Raw genomic sequence first — 23,766 nt, forward strand, 5'->3', positions numbered from 1 at the left:
CTGAGCCTGCTGCTGGTACAGAGGAGGCTTTGCTCCTCATGTTAGTTGGGAAGCAGAAAGAGAGAGGGGGGAGGGAGAGAGGAACAGGGAGGGAAGGAGGGAGGGAGGGAGGGAGGAACGGGCTAGGATCCTACACAGCTCGCTGGCTGCTCAGTGGCCTTTGGACGCATCGCCTACCTTTATGACCTTTTGTCTTGGGAAAGTGAGCCGTGTTAATAGTGGCCAACCCATAACCCAGTGAGATGTGTAGAAGACATTAGTCCTAAAGGGTTAAGGCCTAAGAGTTAAGTTAGTGACTGCTCCAGGAAGTGGCACCTACCTTATGCTCCTGCATGAATGCAGGGTCAGCTCTTTGGGGATCAGCCTTATGGCGGCCCTTGGTGGAACTCTCTCTCTTTGATTTCTCCTCTCTCTCCTTTCTCTCCTCTTTTCTCTCTCCCATCTCTCCCCTCCCCTCCCTCCCTCTCCCCTCCTCTCCCCTCCCCTCTCCTCTCCTCCCTCTGCTTTCCTCTTTTCTTATCTCCTTTCTCTCCTCTCCTCTCTCCTCCTCTCTCCCATCTCTCCTCTCCCCTCCTCTCCTTTCCCCTCCTCCTCTCTCTTCTCCTCTCTCTCCTCTCTTCTCTCTCCCATCTCTCCTCTCCCCCCTCTCCTTCCCCTCCTCCTCTCTCTTCTCCTCTCTCCTCCTCTCTCTCCCATCTCTCCTCTCCCCTCCTCTCCTTTCCCCTCCTCCTCTCTCTTCTCCCATCTCTCCTCTCCTCTTCTTTCCTCCCCTCTTCTCTCCCTCCATCTCTCCTCCCTCCAGTCTCTCCCATCTCTCTTCTCTTCTCTCCTCTCTCTCCCACATTGCCTCTCTCCCCTCTCTCTGAGAGGATGGAGGGTCCTTTTGAGCAGTTTTTAACTTTATGAACCTCATGGGCATCTCCCCCACGTTTTCTTTGTGCGCATCTACTGTGAAAGTGTTGCTGGATTTCCCCTCACACATGGATGTTTGTATGGAGAGGACATTTTTAAGCATATTTCCCAAACTGGAGTGAACACTGCCGGAGATGTGGATCCCATAATGAATTGAGTCAAGCCGTTGAGAGCGTGCGTGTACGCACTTTATTTGTTAGTATGCTTCACTTCATTTTATGAGAAAATATTGGTATTGCGCTGTTTTTAAATAACATGTAATTACATCCTCATTAATAGATGTCAAATATCATTTAATACGTCGCTCCAATTAATTATGTCTTAAAATTAAACATCTAATTCCAAACAAGTTATATTTAAGTAATCATGTCAAATGCTAACGGAAGAGTGCGTGGAAGCATCTCGCCGATACGCATACAATGGAATGACCTGCAGGATGAAGCCGGCCTTCCCTCTCTCAGTGACCAGCCTCATGGCTTCCAGCCCCCTCCTCCCCACCTCCTTGTCCCACCAGGAGTCCCATGCAGCCAGAGTGGCCACAGGCCACAGTCTGCCATGGTACCGGGTCTCGGAGCCCGCTCTTCTTTGTCCTGCTTGCCCTTTCCTCTCATCTCAACCAAAGGCCTCTCCTGTTCTCCTTGGGGGCATCTCTCCCCTCCTCCTCCTTGGAGCCACTGGGTTCCACCGCCCATCTCCCAGAATGCACTGCCTGCTCCGCGGCCACTGAGACCATTCTATGAATAACACGGAGGCTGACCTCTGACCCCGACCTCTGAGCCCTCCCCTCTGGGTTCTCTTGCTCTCTTAGCCAGCCTTTGCTCCCAGCAGCACGCGGTAGATGGACACGTTCCGCCTTCTGTACCTTCTCTCTTTCCTTTCTTTCTCCCTTTTGATTTTTTTATTGTTGTAAATTAATGGTCTATTTACCTAAATAGACCAAAGAAGATTTGTCAGCATGTGATAAGTGTTTGTGGAATGGATGGATGATAAAGTAAATTAGAGCTCTGAAGTGTCTTAGTGAGGATAGGCACACAGGAGTAATAAATCAGAGCCAGAATACTTAGATGTTAAAATACAAAGTTTCAAAAAAAAATACATGCTCGTGTTAGGAATGGTGTTGATCAAGATGGATGTGTTCTCAAGGTCACCCAACAGATGGAATTGTAGCCTTTTAGTGCAACTGCTTAATTTACAGAAAACCAAACCAGAAAATTGCAGAATAGAGAAAAAAACATACTACAGGTATGTACATGGCTGGTACGTGGCTCAGGTAATAGGAGTGCCGGCCTAGCGTCTAAGAGTCCTGGATTCAACCCCTTGTACTGTAAAAAATACAATAAGATAAAATGTACTACAAAGTGACACCAGTGAGTTAAATGAGATAATTTAAGCGTAACTACCAAATGCCTATCAGTAAGTTCTCAAAGACAGTAGATTTGTTACTGTTATATTGTTCCATTAGTAAATGAAAACAAAAAAGCCAGCTACCTAATAGGGCATGTGCTACAAAAACAAGCTAAAACACCTACTTCCCAATATTATTTTTCATTTGAATTAAGCCTTTGAAATGAACTATAAGATATCACAATTTAGTTTTCAATTAAGGGGAAAATAACTCTGTAAGTACACACATCTGTGTGGCGATTTATCATAGTTCTCATAACGGAGAATCATGGTTTTTATTAAGTGATATTAATTTACTTCTTCCTTCTGCCAAATTGCTGTGACATATTATTGTGCATCATGTTAAACATACAATAATATAGTGCACGGTGTCTTTTATTATGTTTATAGTACATTTTCTCAGCTTTTCCTACAGTGATATTTATTTCCTGAAACCCTGTGACAAGCCTTCTTAGACGTCTCTCTGACAAGATGCTTGCCTTTTCTTGCATGCCCGCCTGCCTTTAATCCTCGGAGACTATTTCCTGCTGCTTTCAACATTTTGGCATGCAAATAAAGCCCACGTTATCATCTAAAATTATGCCACCCCTATTTTCTACTAGGCCAGTTAAAGCTGCGCTTTCTTCACTGTTCAAATCAGAATGTTTTCCTTGAAGGTCATCAGTCCTCTTTATAGCAAAATTGATTCTTTCCGTGAATTCCCCATTAATTAAATTACCTTAAAATTGAATGTGAGATAAATTAAAATCGGATGGCTGGGGGAACTGTCTCCCAAGGTTCTGACAGATTCCTGAGCAAAGTTAAAAGATTCCTTTAAGATTCCTGAAGAAGAGGATATCTGATGGGAAGGTTAGATGTCTTGGCCGTGGGGTTTATGCTCCCTTCCAGTATCACAGATTGATTATTCATCTGCTTAGCATGAAGCCAACGCCTTTCTCTATGTCAGATAATATCTCATTAGCATGTCACACCTCACTTCACCTGTCCATTGGTTTCTCCCAGTTTTATATCTGGAATTATCTCCTTCACCGCTGTGCCTGACGATCATGCAGCCTGATTGTCAGGAAAACGGCACAGGAAAGAACAAATCATGTGTAGATAAAAGTGAAGACCTAGGATGTATGATGTATGAAGATATCCACCCCAGCTGTGGGTTCCAACCCTGCGTCAGTGATTGGAAATTGCCAGCCTGGTTCTATGTGCTGAGACCAAGCGCCATTTGGTTTTGTTCCTATAGCCGAGATCAAAATTCATTGCTCTGTAAACTCCTCTGAATCCCCCAGTGTTTGAGAAAGCAAGGAGATTTGATTTTGTTCTTACAAGAAAAAGGCCTGTGTAAAGAATTCTTTTAGTCTGTAACAATAGCAACACTAAATCCTTTTATCTGAAACCTGAGAGTCTGATAGAAACATAGAGTTTGGAAGACAGTTCCCCAGATAACAAAGCTGAGTCTTTGAACAGCCATGCCAAATTCTTTTTTTTTTTCTTAATTCATTTAACCTCTTAAAACATTTAACCCGTCCTGTGAATTTTCATCTTCCACCCGTGCGTGTGTGCTTTCTTCATCTTCAGCTATCAACAGCCTGCTTCATGAAGGAGAGATGAAAACTCCAGCATGAAATAAAATGGGGCACAGAGTAAAACAGAACGCAGAGATCTGCTGAGGGTGAACGGTGCAGATCTGAGGTAGACTTGTGAATGAAGACCGTTAGGGCCATGTGTGGACTGCATGGGTGAAGGAGAGTAAATGTGGTCAGAACACTTCACGTGCACATGTGAAAGGTATGCTGTGGGCCTGGGTGGAGCTGGCAGAATGAAAACCCTTTGTGCAGCCCACCAGCACCAAGAGATAAAATTGTCAGTTCATTTTAAGCTTTAGTAAATGATCTTAGGGGGCAAAAAAAAAAAAGGCCTATCATAGCACTTGTCATTTTTGAAGAGTCGAAAAAGTTTCAGAAGGAATTCTCTCAAACAACCTCACCCCGTCAATGTCTGTGTCCTCGCGGAGTAGACAGCCGTCCCTGACCCCTGACCCCTGGCCCCTTCCCTAGGAGTAGGGGGCAGAGTGTGGCTGTAGTGAGTTGTTTCCTGGTCTTCCTTTTCTCTCTCCTCTTTCTTCTCTCTCCCTTCTTGTCCCCCTTTCTCCTTTCCCTCTTCTCTGCGTCTCTTCTCCCCTCTCCCCTCCTCCAGTAGCTCCATAGCCAGTGGCCCAGCCTCCAAACACCCAGCCTCGGGGCGCATCCCAGACCCAAACCTCAGCCCTGGCTCTTTGGGTTGTTACTTTTCAATGACTCCCTTCATTTGAACCGTACATCTTAGTTATACAGATGAGCACCTTCTTCTTCGGTGCTCTCATCCTCACACAACCGCTTACGGCCGGTTCAGGCTTCTGCCGGAGTCCAGCCTTCTCGCTCGCGTGGCTCTCACGGAGTGGACTCCTGCTTAAGCATCTCGTCCGGCTTCATGTGGCCGTGTTCTCATGGGTTGGGGGGAGGTGATTCTGAACATGGGAAGACGGCCCGAATGAAGCCCTCGGAATCGTTAGGTCACAAAGCCCTTGGAGCCCTCTTGCTCAGGTAGGACTGTTGTCCCCCCCAGGGTGACATCTTTCCAGGTACACTACCATGGAGTGGGCCAGCTTACAAATCATGTTACCAAGGACTAGATGTCTCCCAGGGAATGGCAACAGTTAAGAAGCTCTTTATACAACAGAAGACTTTCAAAACTTTCCAGTAGAGTTAGGATGAGTTGAGAAAGAAAGAGATGGGCAGGGGGAGGAAGGGAGGGAAGGACAGAGGGAGGAAGGAAGGAAGGAAGGAAGGAAGGAAGGAAGGAAGGAAGGAAGGAAGGAAGGAAGGAAGGAAAAGAAGGGAGGAAGGAAGAATGGAAGGAAGGAAAAGAGGGTAAGGAAGGAAGAAAGAAAGAAGGGAGGAAGGAAGAATGGAAGGATGAGAGGGAGGGAAGGAAAGAGGAAAGGAAAGGGGGAAATAAGGAAGGAGGGAAGGAATGAAGGAAGAAAGGAAGGAAAGGAAGAAGGAAAGAAGAGAGGAAGGAAAGGAAAGGATGCTCTGGATAATTCATGATGATGTGCATAAATCCACTCAAGCTTTAATTTGCCCTGGAAGGATAGGGGGAATGTAATGGAGAAGAGGAGGTTAGGGTTACCGCCCCACGCTGGTCCTCCCGCCTCTCCATGCCAAGATCGGGAGGGGCGCCGATCTGGGAGATTGAGTTTTGGAAATGTTGGATCACTTTTATTTGAGCCCGAGGAGATGAATCGCTGCGGTTAGTGGCATCAGCAGGGGGGAGAGAACCCAGGGCAGGCATGGCTCTCTCTGCTGCCTCGGGTCTCCGGGTCCAGCCTCTCAGTTGCACCATCGAACAACCCAGCTCCACAGCACCCGCCAGGCCCCGGGCAGCGGCCACACAGCCCGACTGGGCCACCCCGGGAGAGGCTGACCAGGGGGAAAGTGCTTACTCGGCAAACTGGAGCTCTTCCCACAACAGAACAAACAAAATCAGGCCCTACTAATCTCATGTCAGATACACCGGGGGGGGGGGGGGGGAACATCAATCTTGTATACATTTGAATGATATCGTTGGTACTAAAAACTCAGACCCTTTGTTCTCCATTACTCCCGTCAGCTGGAATTCTACCTAAGGTAGAATTGGTCGATGGCGCCATGTTGGGGGTAGAGGATCATAGCCACATGGGAGGAGACAGAATTTTCTAGAGATAGAAATAGAGAGATGGTGATTTCCCCCAAGCCGTGCACTTCTGTGGGGCTGCCCACTTCCTATGAGTTCTCTGACTCTAGCCTCTGTGACACCCGCATTGCTCATTTCCTTTGCATTCCCGGCACTATCATTTGCCTGTCCGTTATGAGCCACCGTGAGTCAAAGCTGTTAATCCAGACATAAAATAATGTCAGGAAAGGACCGGTGCAGAGGAATTAAAGGGCAGGGCAGAGCACCGTCCTCCGAGGATCATGGGCCAGGACCAGCCACCGAGGAGCATTTGTGTCAGGACGCGTCATTTCGGTAACCGGGACGCTTCACAGTGGCCCTCAGATCCAATCAAGAGTCAGCAAAGAAATGCAGAGACTAATTCTGGTGTACCTCGGATGCAAAACCCATGTCCACTTTTTTTTTTAATTTGTTGGTGATGCATCTTGAACTCTGGGCCTGGGCACTGTCCCTCAGCTCTTCAGCTCAAGGTGAGTGCTCTACCACTTGAGCCTCTTCTGGTTTTCTGGGGGTTCACTAGAGATAAGAGTCTCATGGACTTTCCTGCCCAGGCTGGCTTCGAACCATGCTATGTTCCACTTAAAAAAAAAAAAAGCCACAATTTCTTTCCCAGTGACTGAGAAACTACTCCCAGCCTCCGCTAGGGCCGGTGGGTCCCTGCATATTGCATAGTTGATATTCTGAAACCGAGTTTATTTCTTTGTGGTTTTGAGGCATATACGAAAGCAAAGGCCCCCCCCCCCCAGAAAACTGGAGGGCCGGCCGACAGCACTTAGCAGAGAAAGTGAGACCACAAATTAAACAAAGATCTTAAGTGGCTGCAGCAGATGCGTCCTTCTTTCCAGCTGCTCTTGGTTTCCTTTCAAATAAGGAGAGAATTCTCCCGTGCAAGCTTCTCAGAGGAGATCAGGAGTTCTGCAGGCGCATAGATGAGTGAGATGCGGCCACGTTGAGATCCGCCCTGCTCCTGTGTGATACTTTTCATGACCCGGTGGAACTTCCCATGCTTTCCGTAGCTTGTGGAGCCAGCTACCTTCATTTGCTCCCCTTCTGTGGAAGCTTCTCAGCCCTTACCCAAAGATATCCCCATAGAATGTCTGTGGAATCATTCAGGATGGAAGCCCTCAGAAGTGGAACTGTTGGGTGACAGAGTGCCACCCTCGAGTAGGAAAAGCAGCAAACCATGCCATGAGGAGGGGTAACTTTCAGACGCTATAATATTAGTGTATATGGCTCGATCATGATCATCACTCCCTTCTCAAGTGGCCAACTGGCTTGCTCGCTGGTGCGGTTTCCGCTCAAGTGACGTCAGAACACCAGGACCTCGGCCGAGATTCCTAGATGGCCGAGATTCATTCCCCCACCTCTGCCCCTTCGCTACAAAGTACAGCCAGCCGTGCCCACCATACCCCATCCCTGACACCGAGGGAAATTCCAGACGAGAGCTGAAGAGACAGCAGGGTAGCTCGGCTCAACCCGGCTTCGTCAGCCCCCTTAGAGGAGGGATTTCGTGAGCAGCACTGGGTTGTCTCTGCCCGCAGCCCGCTTGGGTCAGACCATCTTTCACATCTGTCAGGAGACGGTGGGAGGGAAACTCGGGCAGACCAAACGAGGAGGCTCAGGAGGTTCCATGAAACACTGCTCAGGTCGCCAGGCTCTCTCCTCCCTCTTTCCTCTCCCATCCTCTGCTTTTGTTCTGATGAACGGTTTGGACCCCAGTTCCCCTGATCACCCGTCACATAGCTAGGGGACAAGAAAGGGGCGGGGACATGTGTTTCCAGGCCTTTCCGTGAGAGAAACGACAATGGGTTTTTACCAGACCTCTAGATCACACGACAGGACCCAAGACATGGCAGTCTGGGCTGCACGATCGGGACATCCAGGCTTTCCTCGAGCAAGGTAAACTTTACACATGAATATGCAGTGATTGGGTCGTAAGGGGTGGGGGGTGCTTGGTTTGCTTTGATTACCTTACCATACACCTTCTCTGCCCCATGGGGGGGGTAACGACACCTAAACCTCTCAGATCTCTCTATTTACAAGCTGTAGACAGAAGCAGCCCCGATCTTAACTATCCCGTAGACTTGTTTGTGGGTTTGTATTTTGAATGAAGCAAAAAATGAGTGTGAAGGGCTAGGCGCCGAGCAGGTGTCTCCACGATGTTTACCTGTGGTCCGTTTGCTCTCCAGTGTATTCTACCTCCCTCTGTTTATAGGAAGGGCGCTAACAACCACCACCACAGAAAGACGTCATCGAGATAATAAAGTCCGTCCTTTTCCATCAAAAGTGTTGAATCTGTGGCAGGGTCTGCATCGGTGTTGAGGAAACTGAGGAGCGCAAAGCCCCGGGGAACGGTGCTAATTGTTCTGGGTGATGACGGCTAGAGGCTCACAGTCCACATGACTGGAGTCTTTAGGTGTTTACGAGCTGTCTAATGGGCTTCCGAGACACAGGAGATGGGGCCAAGGCGTTCATTCCCACACTTCTGCTCCTAAGAAATACTAGCAAATTCAGGATCGAGGAGCAATGGCACGAAGTGGACCAATGTGTCCAAAAGGTCCCCTGTATCCCCAAACTCAACCGCCACCCCCCCCCCCAGGGAGATCACAGTGGTTCTTTTCTAGCCCCTCCCCAAAGGCTGGTATGCCCTTCCAACAGGCATTTCACCAACGGGCATCCCTTGGGGATCCGGCTTTTCAAATGGGAGATGGGTGACAGGCAGGAGGTTGGGTAAGTGCTAGTGTCTGGAATTTTAAAAGTGTGTTCCTCTGGATTCTCAGTAGGGTAGCTGCCTCTCAAGCTCTGGAAAGCACCCAAGTCTCAGCATTTAAAGAGAAAACAAGCGTTAAAAAAATCCACAAAGCTGCATGTTTTAAGCAGCATCAACATCAAGGACTGCCACAGGCTGCGTCAGATCCACCCTGTTAGCATGCAGAATTATTTTGCACTATAGAAAAGCTGTCTTCTTCTTCTTCTTTTTTCCCTTCCAACCAAGAAAACAAAATGGGTGGGGGAAAAAAGCAGAACTAATTAAGATCGTCATATCTCAATAAATATGCAAATGAAAAATCAAAACAAAGAAATTTCTATTTATCACATCATAAAGTTGCAAATTGCGGGACAGGCTAAATGTAAAATGGTCTCACTGGAAACCTGGGTTTTGCAGCTGCGTTGGTAGGTTCAAGGATGAAGATGATGAACTTGGCAGGATTGGATCATTGGCAGAGTTGTTTTTTTTTTTACCCCAAACGCTGTAGGGAGGAATGCGGGATAAAGATTCAGCCGAGTGGGCATGTGTGATGTTTCCTTTATTATTCTTATCATCCTTACGTAGTTGTACAAAGGAGTTTCAACTCAACCTGTCAACATCAACTTTTACTGATTCCAAAATGTTCTTTTAATGGATTCTCTTGAGTTTCCTGGCTCTATCATCATAGCATCAACAAATGGGAGTATTCATTTTCTCTTTACATACTTAAATATTTTGGTTTTATTTTTCCTTCACAAATGTTATTGAATGTAATGTCCAGAAGAAAATGATCATTGATGGGAGTGCTCTTGACATCAGAATCTTGGTATTGACTTTCAACCCAAGGCGCGTGATATTTACGATGATTGCATTACAAATGATGACGGCCATTGGGATTTTGATTAAATGACATGTCTGATTTAATTGCAGACATTTAACAACTTCACAAGATTGGATTGATATCGTGACTGATGCTTTCCATCATCTTGGGGGGGGGCGGGGAGATGTCTAAGTCCTCGATTATTATCATTTTTTCCCTCTTGAGTACAGTCATCTTTGGTGAGGAAGTCCTCTTGCTCTTCTTCCTTTATTTCACAGGACATAATTCTAGCCAGTTATTTCTTTCCCCCAAGCCTCCTCATGCGGGTCTTCTCAAGTTTCAGACACGTTTATGAAACGGTCCTCTAGCTGCATGCCAGAAGGTTAAGTGCATAATCTTAGCAACACGGGAGGCTGACATCTGGAAAATTGTGATGGGAGGCCAGCCCTTGTAGAAAAGCTTGTGAAACACCCCCTCCCCGCCACCCCCCCCCCCCGCTCCAAAATAAGGAACCAAAGACTGGAGTAGAGGCATGGCTCAAGTGGTAGAGTAACAACCAAACGAGTGCCAGACCTTGAGTTCAAACCCCAGTACCACCAACAAAACAAACAAAAAAAAAAGAGATACAAAACCACCATCACCCCCAAGAGCATTCTTGCAATCACATTGACTCCATGATTCTAATTACCCCTAAGCTCTGATAGCTGCTCATTGGCCCTCTGTCTCCAGAGTTATTCCATCTAAGAAATGGTGAACAAAATCAGTTACAGTACATGATCTTATGAGACGTGCTTTCTCTCGCTGAACACGATGCCCTTAAGGTCCGTGTTGTTACAAATGTCTATAGCTCTCTTGTTTTTATGGTTGATATTCTATGGTTTGCCTCTACTGTCAGGTTTTTGTTTATTTTTTAACTGTCCACCTACTTTAGGATACTGAGATTGTTTCTAGGATTGAGTTATTACAAATAAAACCACAATGAATAGTCAGGTGCAGATTTAAGTGGGTAGTAATATTTTGCCGTAGTCTTAATTTGCATTTTAATCTGCATTTTAATGGCTATATTGATGTGTGTCTTTCTGTGGGCTTATTGTCCACCCACATGCCTTCTGCAGGAAAAAAAATGTGTCTTCCTGTCAATTGTGTATTTTGCAAATAGATGATTTGTGTCACTTTGAGAGTTCTTTACAAATTCTAGATATGAGTCCTTTATCAAATATGTGCTTTGAAAATACTTTCTCTCCTTTCCTGCATCTTTCACAAAGTCAGAATTAAAGTTTTTAATCTTATGGATTCCTATATATTAGATACTTTTTGTAATTTCTATGAAATATTTGTCTGCTTCAAGATTTCATTGGCTTTATATAAACATCTTATTTTTCTAAAACTTTTATGGGCTTATGTTTTACAACTCAACTCATCATCTGTCTTGGCTTAATTTTATATGAAGTCTGAGGTTTAGGTAAAGGTTAATTTTCCTTTTCTGTGTTATAGATATTGAACTGTCCCCCCCCCCCATACTTTTGATTTAAGGCAATCTTTTCCTGCTTTGAATTTTGTGCACATTTTTTAATCAAAAAAAAAACAGCTGACTTTATTTTTGTGTTCTTGTCTGTCTATTGGTCTGCATGGCTGTCAAATTATCTTTATTACTGTTGACGTTTGCATCTTGGAATTGAAGAGAGTGATTTTCTGGCTACTTTAGTCTCATTTTTCAATATTTTAAAGCTATTTCTAGGACTTTTCCTTCCCATAGAAATTTAAGACTCATCTTGCCAAGATCAACAAAACCCCTTTGAGATTCTGATAAGGATCAGGTTGGATTTGAAAGTCAATTTTGGGGCAATTACCAACAGTACCAGGCTCCATCTTCTAGGCTAGCTATCTTTCAACATTTGTTTAGAGCTCAGTTGATTTCTGTGATTTTTTTCTTTTTTTAGTTTGTATCATGTAAGCCTGGTATATATACTGCTATATTCTTAACCAAGTACTTCATTTTTTTTTTTTACTATATATGTTTAGCAACTTGAGTTCATTTTTTTATTAAGTAGGTGTACAAAGGAGTTATCATTTAACAAAGCAGTCTACAACTGATTTTTAAATGTTGATCTGGTAACCTATGAACTCCCTGACCTCAGAGTTCTAAGTCTTTTTTTTTTTTTTTTAATCGTGCAGCACTTGGAGGAAAGCCAGGACCTTATTAGGGGGAGGCTGCTCCTTCTCACTGTGGATTCCTGGAAAGTCAGCCCTGTAGAAAAGTCCTCTCTACCCGTTATCTGTATTGTATTAGCCAGACACAGAAAGCGAAAGCCACCCCAAGTTCCTGAATTTGGAAACGATGCCATAAAAGTTGCATTTGGAGAAATTGTTTGCAGTGCCGATTTGAATGCGGCGACCCGTAACTCAGGTGTGAACCATCAGACTTAAATGGGAGTTTTCTTTCCACGCCATTTCCTACTGTCTCTTTAGTTTCCGTAGCAGAGCAATGGAATTCACATAGTTCTAATTGCCTGTATTCTGTAATTGACCGCAAGACATTGTCCCTGCGTTCTCCCAATGGATATTCACCTGACCTCTTGGAGACACTGTTAATGCCATTCTGGAAGATTCAGTGTGTGTGTTTGTCTTTTTTTCCCCAAAGTCCCACAGCAGCTAGTATTTAAAGTCAGACTCTTGACTATGCCCCAGACAACCAACTCTGCCCCTAGCATGGTGGCAAGTGAGTGAGTCTCTGATGCTCAGAGTTCTTGCTGACATCAGATTATGTTGTAGCTGGGCTGGTCCTTCCCTTCCCTTTTATTCAATGACTTTCTTATTACCCACAAGTCAACCTGTGAAACATGATGTCCGTCGAACAGTGTGGTACTGGAAGCAGAGTTTCTATTTCTTCCCGCTTCTTCTCCGTTCCATTCAGGCAGCGTTCCGTCGGACCTCCAGTTTAGGGTGCAGAGGGTTTGGGTGCCTCCAATCCGTCAGCAGACAATTAAGAACTGGCCTCTGATTCATTTCCCGAGCTAACTTGTAACGGTGTTGCTGATTACCCATTTTCGTAGTTTATGGCCAGGCAGGTGGATGAACAGCCCTGCCTGATTTATGAAGTGCTTGCCTTCTATAAATCACAGGAGTAGGAGCCCAGCATGCTGCTAATCCTAATTGGTTAAGTCCTAAGTAGGGAGTGATTAGAAAGTCCTCGGGAAAGCAGGAGTCTCATGCAAATGCGAGGGGTATGCCACTCGGTGGAGCAAGTTCCCCTTGTGGGCGAGACGAAGTCGTCCGGTGGCTCTTTCCCACCGCCGGTCAGCCCCTGGTGGTCTCCCAGGTGTTATTAAATCAGAGGAAGGGAAAGGGGAGCGAAGAAGAAGCCCAGACACAGCAGAAACAGAAGGCCGCTTTCCCGTCCTCTCGATTCATGAGTTTCCATCTGGGTTAATTTTCTGTCTCCCGTAAGCCACTTTTCACAAGGAGGGAGGACGGGGCGCCATGGCTCACGGCGCTGCCGCTCGACAGGATGGAGAGCGCGTGGGGCTGGGGGAGGGAGGCCTGCCACCCCCTCCGTCCTGGGGGAGTCCTTAGCATTGCAGTAGCAACCCTCTAGGCTTGTTTACCGAAAGCGTCACGTCCCCAGAACATCCTAAACGCGTAAGGCCATCCTCGTCCTCACGGGTTGGAAATCCGACTAGCTTAGAAATGCTCTTCTAGAAAAGGGAGAGAGGGCGCCCCCAGGTTCCCCATCCCAAGGTAATGAGAGAGCAAAAGCCGGGCGTCTAAGCCTGAAGACGCAGACTCAAGGGAGAGCAGCCTCCTCTTTCTTGTTCCAGCTGCCGTAACTGTTCTTCTCTCTGGCTAACTTCTCTTCTCCTCCTCTCTCCCGTCTGTCCTCTTCCCTTCTCCTCTGTCCCTCCCCCCCCCATGTCCTGTCTCCCTCCCCACCTCCCTCTCTCCTCCGTGGGAACCCGCGTCAGATGCGGCGGTGGCAGCGGAGGTGGCAGCGGCCGCAGCTCCTCTCCCGAGCTCGACGACGAGCCACCGTGCTTGGAAGAGATCGACTACAGTGGGGACAGCAGCTCGGACCAGGAGGCCAGCCTCCCTGAGCTAGACAGGCAGATTCAGGAGTGCGCCTCCCACCAGGAGGGGGGAGAGGGAGAAGAAGAAGAGGGGGCAGGGCAGACAAGAGCCACGCCATTGTCCTGAGGCTCCTGGCTCACCCCGCAGCTCCAGCCTCTGGGTGTATGCAGCAGCAGCAGCATTTACACAGAGAACGCATTGGGTACGGGAGGCAAGGAGCTGTTTCGAGCTCCCCCGCCCTTTTCCTGTAGACTGAAGCAGAGTAGTGTGCGCCTCCCCGCCACTGCTCAGAATTCTAAGTGGTTGCACCATGTCTTCTACGACGGTGATCTCTGCATGTTCACGTGACGTGTCCCTGATACAAATAAAAGGCCTTGCCAAGACGCTGGGAGTCCTGGCCTGTCTGCATTATCATGGGTGATGGATTGGACAGCTAAGCAGTTCCACGTATCCTGCTTATGCTCTGGCGGTGGGGTATTTTTACGGGTCTGGTAGAGGTTGGACCAGACGATTCTATGGAGAAAGGACGCGGTCACTGGTCTTGACAAATGTACAAACTCCTACATGCACACAGGCCTCCCCCTCCCCACCCCCTCACCCCCGCCCTGCTGGAAGACTGTGAGATACCCTGGAAAATTCATTCACTCAGGAATCAGGCAGACAGGCATGGTTCACATCCTAGACCTGGCAGTTTGCTTGTTATGAAAACCTAGGCAAGTAATTAAATCTCCACAAACTCCACACTGGTTTTCTTTCCTTCTTTCTTTCTTTTTTAAACACATGCAGCGGGAAGGAACATATCTATGTCACAAAGCTCTGGCAGTTGAGGAGATGGGATAATATATAAAAACGTGCGTGTCGGCACGTGCGGTGTGCTGAGGTTGGCTGCTTTCCCTTCGCCATACGGAGCCTTCAGTGGAAGTTCTCTCACTGTTCCAGAAAGAAAAAGGAAATAAAAAAAAAGGCACAGTCTCTGGGGCCCCATGATTGAGAAGTCTGGGAAGGAAGTCACCTAGGTCCATAGGAAAAGAGCCCAGAGCTGGACTAGTTGAGATTGGTGAAGAGGGAGGGAGGCCCCTCAGCAGGCGGACAGAAGGAGTCGTGAATGATGAGACCCGCACAGGAGAGCAGAGAGGGCCGACCAGCCAAGGGATGACATGGGACACGGGTTGAAAGAGTAGATGCTGGTTTGAATGTCGTGATTGACCCTGTTAGGATTCCACGTGATGATGAGCAATGGAAACCCCTAAATATCAGACACAGGGGATGCCTAGGTGAAGGTGATAGCTACTCACTGTCAGAGATCGGCTTCTACAGTTCTCCACCTCCTACTGTACATCTAAGACGCTCGTAGACATCAGCTTCTGCATCAGCGACCCGGATAGTGGCAAGACCAACAAAGAGCGGAGAACGTGTGTTCTCTACCTTTGGGGAAGCTATGCGTCACATTTTTGAGTGAGAAATTGAGAGAGAAATGATAGAGTGAGGGAGGAGGAGGAGGAGTTCGAGAAAGAGCAGAAGAAAAAGAGGAGGAGGAGGAGGAACAGGGAGTCATTGAGGGTGATGATGATCTAAGGCTTTAAACAGGAGACCCATGAATGAAGGAGGGTTGCTGGTCCTTGTGTTGATAGTCTAGAAGTGCTTTGGTGATGATCCCGAGGAAATCGTCACACAGCAGTGGAGACGGAGACCTTTGGCTCACAGGATGGAGGCTCCGCTCTTACTGCCCGTGACACCGTGACGCCGGCTAGACTCCAACGCTGTGTGTGTCTTTGAGGCCCGCAGGATCGGGGAGTAAAATTGATTCATTCCTCCTTGGAAGAGAACACACGCCATGGGAGAATTACTGAATGGATCATATTTAGGTTTTACAGAGCCCCTGCTCGGCTCACCCCGTCGCCGACCCACGTGTCGAAGGCTTGCTGGCAGCCCGGCGGGAGCGCAAGTCCTTTGCCGGGACTCACAGGCACGATTTCGGTGAAGGATGGCGTCAGAGGCACTCCCTGGACAAACTGGATGCGCTCACTCACCGCTCCTCCGTTCTCCCAGTGGGGTGGGACCACGACCAGGACGGAGCGAAACGTGGGAGCAGGCACATGGCTGTCCACCAGCAGCACGTCTGACCCTCACTGCCCGAGCCCGTGAGCCGAGCTCCCGCGTGCTGATTGTGGGGACGTCGGGGAGGAAGATGGTGGGCCTAGGTAGGAGATGAAGAACAGGATCTACAGGCAAGCTGGTTCGTCAGACCCAAAGCAGAGGACACAGAGCACCACTGTTCAAAGATTTCTAAGAATAACAAAGCCTCAGAAGAGTCCAGGGAGAAATCCCTTGTATCTTAAGAAGGGTCGTTTTTAATTCTCAGCAAAATATATAACTGGAGTATTGAGGCTATGGATGCATCACACCTCACCTTACTTTGTTGTTGTTGTTGTTGGTCATGGGGCCTGAACTCTGGGCCTAGGCGCTGTCCCTCAGCTCTTCAGCTCAAGGCAAGTGCTCTACCACTTGAGCCACAACACCACTTGAGGCTTTTTTCTGCTTATGTGGTGCTGAGGAATCGAACCCAGGGCCTCATGCATGTAAGATAAGCACTCTACCACTGAGTCACCTTTTAAAACCGGACAAGTGGACAATTCGACTGTTTGTTTTTTCTTCTGTGACCTCAAGGTCTCTGAGCTGTGCATGAGGATCTGTGCTGACTTGCTTCCTTGTGTACCTGCCATACAACCCGAGCCCAGAGCTCTGCATGGAGTCCACAGACCCACCACTACAGGCAGATCTGACCCTTCACCTCAGTGTAACCGAGTCATGTGATTCCAACCACTCCCTTTCCCCCTTACTCTTCTCATTTGGGGTTTTACCTCCTCCTCTGACAACACCGGCCTTTGGATAATCAACCGGATGGAATTTGGAATGGAAAAGCAAAATAGTGTTTCCCAATTGCTGCTACCTACAGTCTGTCAGTGAATTCCTGTGGATGGATGGGTGAAGGCCAGGCTCCATTCACGACCCACCCCACCATGTAACTTCCCGGTCTGCTCTGCTGTTAAACTGTCACCTTCATCCTCCATTCGTCTCCCCTGGTTTGCACTGTGAGTTCCCAGAAGCGCCTTGAAGAAGTCTGCTGTTGGCTGTGGATGTTCGGTGCGGCCCGTGAACTCTTCTCTCTCCTCCCACCAGTCTGTAATCTCTTGGAGAACAAAGATGACTGCATTTCATGAGCCCTAGATCTGGTGGACCATCATTAAATATGCATCGCCTGATGAGAGAGAGCTTCATTTCTATGGCACGTGTCTCCAGGGGAGGACCTCCTAAGTCCTTGTTTCAGTCACCCATTAAATTGGGCTAGGAGAGGGGTAAGAAAACACATGCCCCTGTGCCCTTGCACACGCAGTAAAGAAGCAGCCGGGAAGAAAAAGAAAAATCTCCCTCAGTCCTTGTCCGAGATGGCGCCTTGTTTTATACTTTCCCAGAAGAAACGTCTTTCTTTTTCTTTTTCTTTTTTTTTGTCTTTTTTTCCTCCAAGTGGCCTGTAGAGGTCAGAAAAGGACCTTGCTTTCCCGTCAGGGACGGTCCCCTGTCCCCATTAGCATGCGCCCGGGGGTGTGTACGATGAAGCAGGCCCCGGGCCCCCACACATAGCAACGGAAATGCATTGACTTCAATAAAAACAGAGTGTAAAACAACTTTAGATTGACTCCAGCCTCGTTTATGCTTGCACACTTGTAATTCTGCCTCGGTAGGTCCCAGTGAAAGAGGCCATTGTCCCGGGAACTGAAGCACGTCCCTTCATGGCCAGCCCAGCCCGTCCGAGCCTGTCCCTTCTGCCTCACTGAATGAGAAACAAAAAAGAATGAAAAAGAAAAAGAATCATAATTTCATACTTCTAAAAAATAAATAAAACCAGAGAGGACGCTGTCGTGATGAATGGAGCTCCGATCGACGATGTGCGGGTCTTCGTTTTTGTTTTGTTTTGATGAATGCAAGTACATTTAGCATGCAGTGGAGGAAATAGTGCTGTGTGGACCATGCAAATGAAGCAGGCCCTCCAGGGAGGGCGGAGAGATGAAGATTTCGGTCCGTACTGGATAGATCAAGACACACGGAGTCCAAAAGTTCGAGATCGGGTTCTGGTATTTCAGTGTATGGATGCAAAGCTGAATCTTCAGCTCTCTGGACCTGGGTTTCTCCATTGGATGGCACAGGTCTGGTAGACCAGATGACAACAAAGGTCACTTGCCTAGCTCACGTTCACCGGTGCCAGGGAGACCTTGGCCCCAGCCCCAGGGTGGGCCGGGCGGGTGAAGAGGCAGCGCGAGGCTGCTCACACTGGTGCTCTGTCTGCCTGGGGCCTGGGATCCACGCCCGCACAAGGCCCCATTCAGCGCCCAGAGCAGCGCTTTTTGACACCCTGCCAGCGTCCCGTAGAATAAAAGCTTCCGAAAGCAGGGCTAAAAATAAATAATAAAACCCAGTGATAACGTACACAGGAAGACTACAGGCGGAGGGTGAGAAATCGAGTCACAGAATCTTGGTGGGGGGCGGGGAGGGGGGAGGGTGGTGGGAAAGGAGAGACTCCAACTCCTTTTCATCCTTTTCATCTTCCCATCGTTGGCCTGATGGTTGACGGGACCCCTTAAAGCACTCCTGATACTGAGAATATGATGCGAGCCCTAGGAGACGGTGCAGAAGATGGAGCAGAAGTGGGGGGGGTATCTCCCTCTCCCCTCCCCCCCCATTTCCTCTCTGCCACACAGTTGGCTCTTCCTCCTTGCTGTCTCTTTGTTGGTTGTTCAGAGAATGAGCTCTTACACAGGCCCTGTCCTGTCCCCCAGCTCCCTGGGTCCGAGCCAGCTTCCACGCCTGACCTTGCCTCTCAGTTTCCTCTTTGCTGAGACCCTGGATTCGAATCAGAATGACCTTCGGGTCAGCCACGTGGGGTTGGGTGGATGCAAGAAGGGCCGAGGGGAAGGGGGGGGGCTAGTAACACTGAAGCATGCGCACAGACTTGTGTCGACAGACAGCCACAAGGGCAGCTCTCGCTACGCATCCTGGACAGAAAGTCAGGCCTCCGCAGGAGTAGATGCCGGCTCCCTGAGGGAAGGCAGGTTGGTGGATGGGGGCGGGAGGGGGGTAGGCAAAGCAAAGCAGGGGGGTGAGGAGCTAATGCCCTGCACTGCTGTGTCCTGCCCACTAGACAAGAACAGACACTGGCTGGAAAAACAACTTAAAAGACAGATGGAGGAAGGAACTTCCAAGTCATGTTAGAGGCCCAGGTCAAGGAGAAGAACGTCTGAAAAATCCTGAGTTAGGAAAGTGTGAGATCTGATGTTGACTGTTAAGTGATTTCCCCGTCCTCTGGGGCTCTCCTAACACAACCCCTGAATTCTTGGGCTAGACTAGACCTGCTCCAGGTAGCTGGCTCTACAGCCATGTTGAGTAGCTGGAAGATGAGGTTGTTGGATCCAGACCCCCTCCCCACCTAAAAAAGGAAGGAGAGCCCCAGGGAGAGAAATGGGTCAAAGGCGGCCATCCCAGCCACAGGGAGGAGCTGCAGGCTCAAGCCCAGAGAACGGTAGTGGAAGGGGCGCCATTGCCCGGCCCGCCCGCCCATCGCCCATCACCGTGGCCCATCAGTCTGTGAGGAGCTGTCTGACTCCTCTGTCTGGTCCTCCATCTTCCTCTCACACCAGATGAGTCTGGGCATATGAGGAACAGGTGGGAAGGGGTAACCAGACGGGCTCGATCCTGTGCACGGATTCGAGCAAATTGGAAAGACAGTCTCCTTCACTCGTCCACATGACGCATCGCCTAAACATTGAAAGGCCTCTCCCGGGAAACGTTCCCTTCTGATCTGAACACACACCGGTTCCCCCCACCCCACCCCCTCCTCAAGCCATCTTCTCAGCCAACCCGTGGCCTCTGCCATCTCCAACATCTTTCCGGCATGTTCTCACCTCCTCACCTTTCCATGCTCTTTTCTCTCACCCTTCAGAGGTGAAATTCAAACCTCAAATCGCCTTCTCATCTGAGCATCTTCCATCGCTCTGGCTCTCTGCTCTCCAGTGTGACCCCTCAACACATTTATTATGCAATTAGCCATATCCTTCCATGTGCCATTAATTGGCCATTTATCCCTTGTGTTGTGGTTTGATACGTTGCCTGTGTCTGTCCTATCTCTGCCAGTATACGCGGTCGCTCCTGGAGAACGAGGCCCTGGCTTTCCACGGCATTATTTACTACATATTTGCCCTCTAATTTCACTTTGTTTATTGATATTACTGCCTCACAAAATTCTCGCTATAAAGTTTCCTATTAAGTATTACTTTTTCCTCATCGTACAGACTATGAAATTAGAGAGAGGTTAATTAGAGGACTGTAAAAAGCCCTACCCTAAGTCATGCAATTAATCGGGAATCTAGATTTAAAACGGTGTGAGCTGTATGCAAATCAGCGTTCACCCAGATCACAACTTCCTAGAGTGATCACTCTAAACGACAAGCCAAAATAAAAATACGTAAACCTGCACACACACCCGGAAGAGAGTCGCCAGAATGATGGTGTAATCTCGTGTCCAAATTAAAATGAAGTCCCAGGTAGACTGCCTGTTCACAATGCACATATGCATGACTAAACACACATGCACGCACACACACAGGCACCATGATGGACGCCCCCAGAAGTGTGGCACACAGTTTGGCCTGCAAGTACATTGCTATCCCAGTAGTACAATTGATGGCCTTCATTGCCTAGCACCTGGTCTTTATTGCTTTAGCCCAGCCCCATTCCATAAGAAAGGCGTGTGGTTTTTGCTTTTTCTTTTTACAGGATGCTTCAAGGTTCAATTTCATTGCAACAGTGCCCCCCGGCTTATTGACTAGGTTTATGGTCAACGATGTCCTTTGAAGTGTGGTCCAGTTAGTAGCATGCGCCTTTCAAGGAGTTCCCTCATCCCCTACCCATTGAGCCGCTCTGTACGCATTCCTCTGTTCGTGGCGATCGAGGAAGGTGTGGGCAGCGAGGAGGATGCCCAGCAGGTGCTTGTTGGTTCTGTTTCACAGCCTGTTCTCTATCCCCGGAAGATCGCTCTGAACCTTAGAAGGGAGAAGCAGCCTGGCAAAGAGTCAGGGAGTGGCAGAGGGGAAGCTCCCAGGTGCAGATTGCTTCTAAGTATCTGGACAACTCCATTTGTTGGCATAGATACACAGAATTGAACCAGGGCCGGAAGGTTCCTTTTGGATAAGTCATTACTCTAGGGTTTGCAGAATAGCAGGACTGCACGGCATTCCGTCAGCCTTGCGACCTTCAGGGGGGTCTGAGAGTTCCTGGGGTCAGTGCGGTTCATCTTTGGATGTCACAGACAAAGTCCCAACAGAAGAACCCTTCTTTATGGCCGTTGAAATGGATGCCTGGCATCCAACAGAACCCTCTGTATCATAACCACAGACAGAGAGGTCACGTTCTCTGCACCACCCGGAACAGAGGAGGCTGCTGCTCCCCAGAGATCCCTCCCCCTCCTTCAACTTCAAGGTCACCTGCTAGCACATGAATGCTTCCAAAGGTAAAGAGGCAAAGGCCTTGGCCATGGAGCTCTCTTGAATCCGACTGATCCGTGCTCAGTCCTTCTTGGACCATGTTTCTTCTCTGCCCACAAAAACAAATGTAATCGGCATTCCTCTGGTTGCTGATGACAAAGACACAAACAACTGGCAGATAATATAGTCGGTGGTTTACTCCTGCCTGGACCACATGGTAAAGTTCGGCTCCTTGCTGCAACTTAATTGTCAATCGTGCGATTGTAGGCAGGTCCTCGGCCTCTGAAGGACCATTGGGGAGTGGAAGCCAAGCCCTGGCTTCCTTCCACATCCAGCCTCGAGAGACAAAACGATGTCTGTGACAAATCTCTCACTGTTCTATGAGCATAAAGACTCCCCTTGAGGAGGAGGAGGAGGGTGAGGGAGCCCGAGTGGCTGCTCCCCGAGGTGGAGAAGGTCCATTGTGTTGGGGACATTATTTGGGGAGAGCTGTCATTCCATTATGACCAAAAAAAAAATACACATAAGCAAGAGAGGCCTCGGAGATGCTCTCATACGTGCAAACGCTTTAGTTTGACCGCCTTGCTTTGGTAACATTTCCTTTAATTGTATATTAAGCCTTTAAAAAATTACTTTTAGGCCAGTGAGTGAAAAGAAATCCTATTTATCAGCCAGGTTGAGAACCAAGGAAAGAAAATGATCACAGAGAAAGTACTTCAGATAATAAGTATCTTCATAACAGTTCCACCTACACTGGTGATAATTTTTTTTTCCACTTGGGAAAACAAAGTGATGAACGGTACTTTTGCAGTTCCTGTTTTCATTAGGCTAACAAAACTTTCTCATTGGATTCATCCTGAAATTGTAGAGTAGGGGTGTGTGGTTGTGGATGGCACTGAGTTGGAAGGACTCTGAATTCCATAGAGATGCATTTTCCTAGAGATCTTTGCTTTCTCAAACAAGCTGGCATTATCATTTATAACTATAACCCCAAAGGCATCATGGTTGCTTCCATACATGAACAGAATGAAATGTACAATTTGCAGGATCTTAAAAAGCTGAGTACTTTTAAAAAGCCGGGATGATTTAGACGAAGCCAAGCAGTTTAAAAAGAAAAGAAAGAAAAGAAAAGAAAGCGATGCTATCCGGAGGTGTTTGTGAGAGGCCAGTGTGTGGTTCTGCTTGGTATTCTAGAGGACCAGGTCGATGTAATTGGGAAGTCACAGAATCATAGGGCCGGAAGGAATTAAAAGTGTATCTTATCTCGCTTGTCCACGTGTTAGAAGTGGAGGAACAGCAGCTAAAATAAATTGAGCTCCACAAGTCACCTGTCTAGGAAGGTGGGCTGCACCCAAGTTCCTTGAGAGCAGGCCCAAGCCTCCTGCCAGTCAGCCTTTATATCAACTACCGTAAACACGTCCTGACAAGTTTCCCAATATGGATGTAAACCACCAAATAAATCCCTCCCAAACATGATGCTACAAAACAACAAATAGACACGGTGTTAACTTTGGGCTCTGTTATGACATTTAAAGACAGGGATGGTTGTTGGGTACCTGTGTAACCTAAGCTGAGATCTGAGGATCACAGTTCATAGCCAGCCTGGGCACGAAAACACACCATGAAAGTCTTATGTCTGAATAACCACCACCGACAACAAAAAGAGGGGGAAGTGGAGGCGTGGCTGAGGCGGTAGAGTACCAGCCTTGAGCGAGACAAAAAGCGAAACTGAGAAGTACAAGGCCCTGAGTTCAAGCCAAACAAACAGGCAGGGGATGGTTCTGTATTATTAAAATAATCAGGTCAGTTCCGAGGTTCCGTCCGATCTTTCAGTTTCTAGAACGGATTGTCCTGTGGACAAGAGCGGATCTGACAGCGTGCAGGCCCTACAGCCCAGGGGGCTTGGGAGCTGTCCTCTTCTGCTCTTGCTGGGTGATTTGCATGTGAGTAGGAGCAGGAGAGTGGTCTGGACAGAGAACTGCACAGTGTTCCTGTCTTGAGAGGAAAACAAGGATCGCACGTAGCTCGCTCCGTGAGTCACGGGCCCGACGCTCCCTGTGGGTTGGTGTTGGGTGTTGGCTGCTTTTCCAAAGCCTTGCTTTGTGAGGGTCTCCTGCCCTGCTCCAGTGTTTGCTGTATCATAGTCCATTAGGAAGGTTTTGCTGAAGGTGGAAATTAACCTTTCAGAGAAATTTCATTCCATTAATTCTGGTGACATGAATCCGGGCTGATTTTCTTTCTGAGGGAGAGATTTTTTTTTTTAAGCCTGTATTTAAATGCTTATAAAAATGTTCTGGCCCTGACATTCTCAGGAGAGCGGTCCTGGTGGGAGGAGGATTGTTCCTTGTGCTTGTCTCCATGGTGATTTTCTTTTCCTTTTTTTTTATTTTTAAGGACAAGTTTGACTCAATCTTCTAAATATTGAGGTATAATTTGCAAATGTACAATTGAGTGGCCAGTAATAGAATTAGCAAGAATATAGCATTTACCTTTCATTCTGTTTGAGACTTTACACAAACGAGTCTGCCATCGAC

General features: G+C 47.9%; 1 protein-coding gene across 1 annotated transcript in view; it reads left to right on the plus strand.

The window, feature by feature from the left end:
• The window catches only part of Agbl1 (AGBL carboxypeptidase 1), a 384,335-nt gene extending 370,448 nt beyond the window's left edge, over positions 1–13,887 (plus strand). The window contains exon 25 of the mRNA XM_070042743.1: positions 13,622–13,887. Coding sequence (XP_069898844.1) covers positions 13,622–13,823 — 202 coding nt within the window. The 3' untranslated portion in view covers positions 13,824–13,887. The remainder of the gene's footprint in view (positions 1–13,621) is intronic.
• Positions 13,888–23,766: the final 9,879 nt, after the last annotated feature.

This window comes from Dipodomys merriami, unplaced genomic scaffold, assembly GCF_024711535.1.
Source record: "Dipodomys merriami isolate MVZ:Mamm:240054 unplaced genomic scaffold, mDipMer1.0.p SCAF_33, whole genome shotgun sequence".
NCBI lineage: Eukaryota > Metazoa > Chordata > Mammalia > Rodentia > Heteromyidae > Dipodomys > Dipodomys merriami.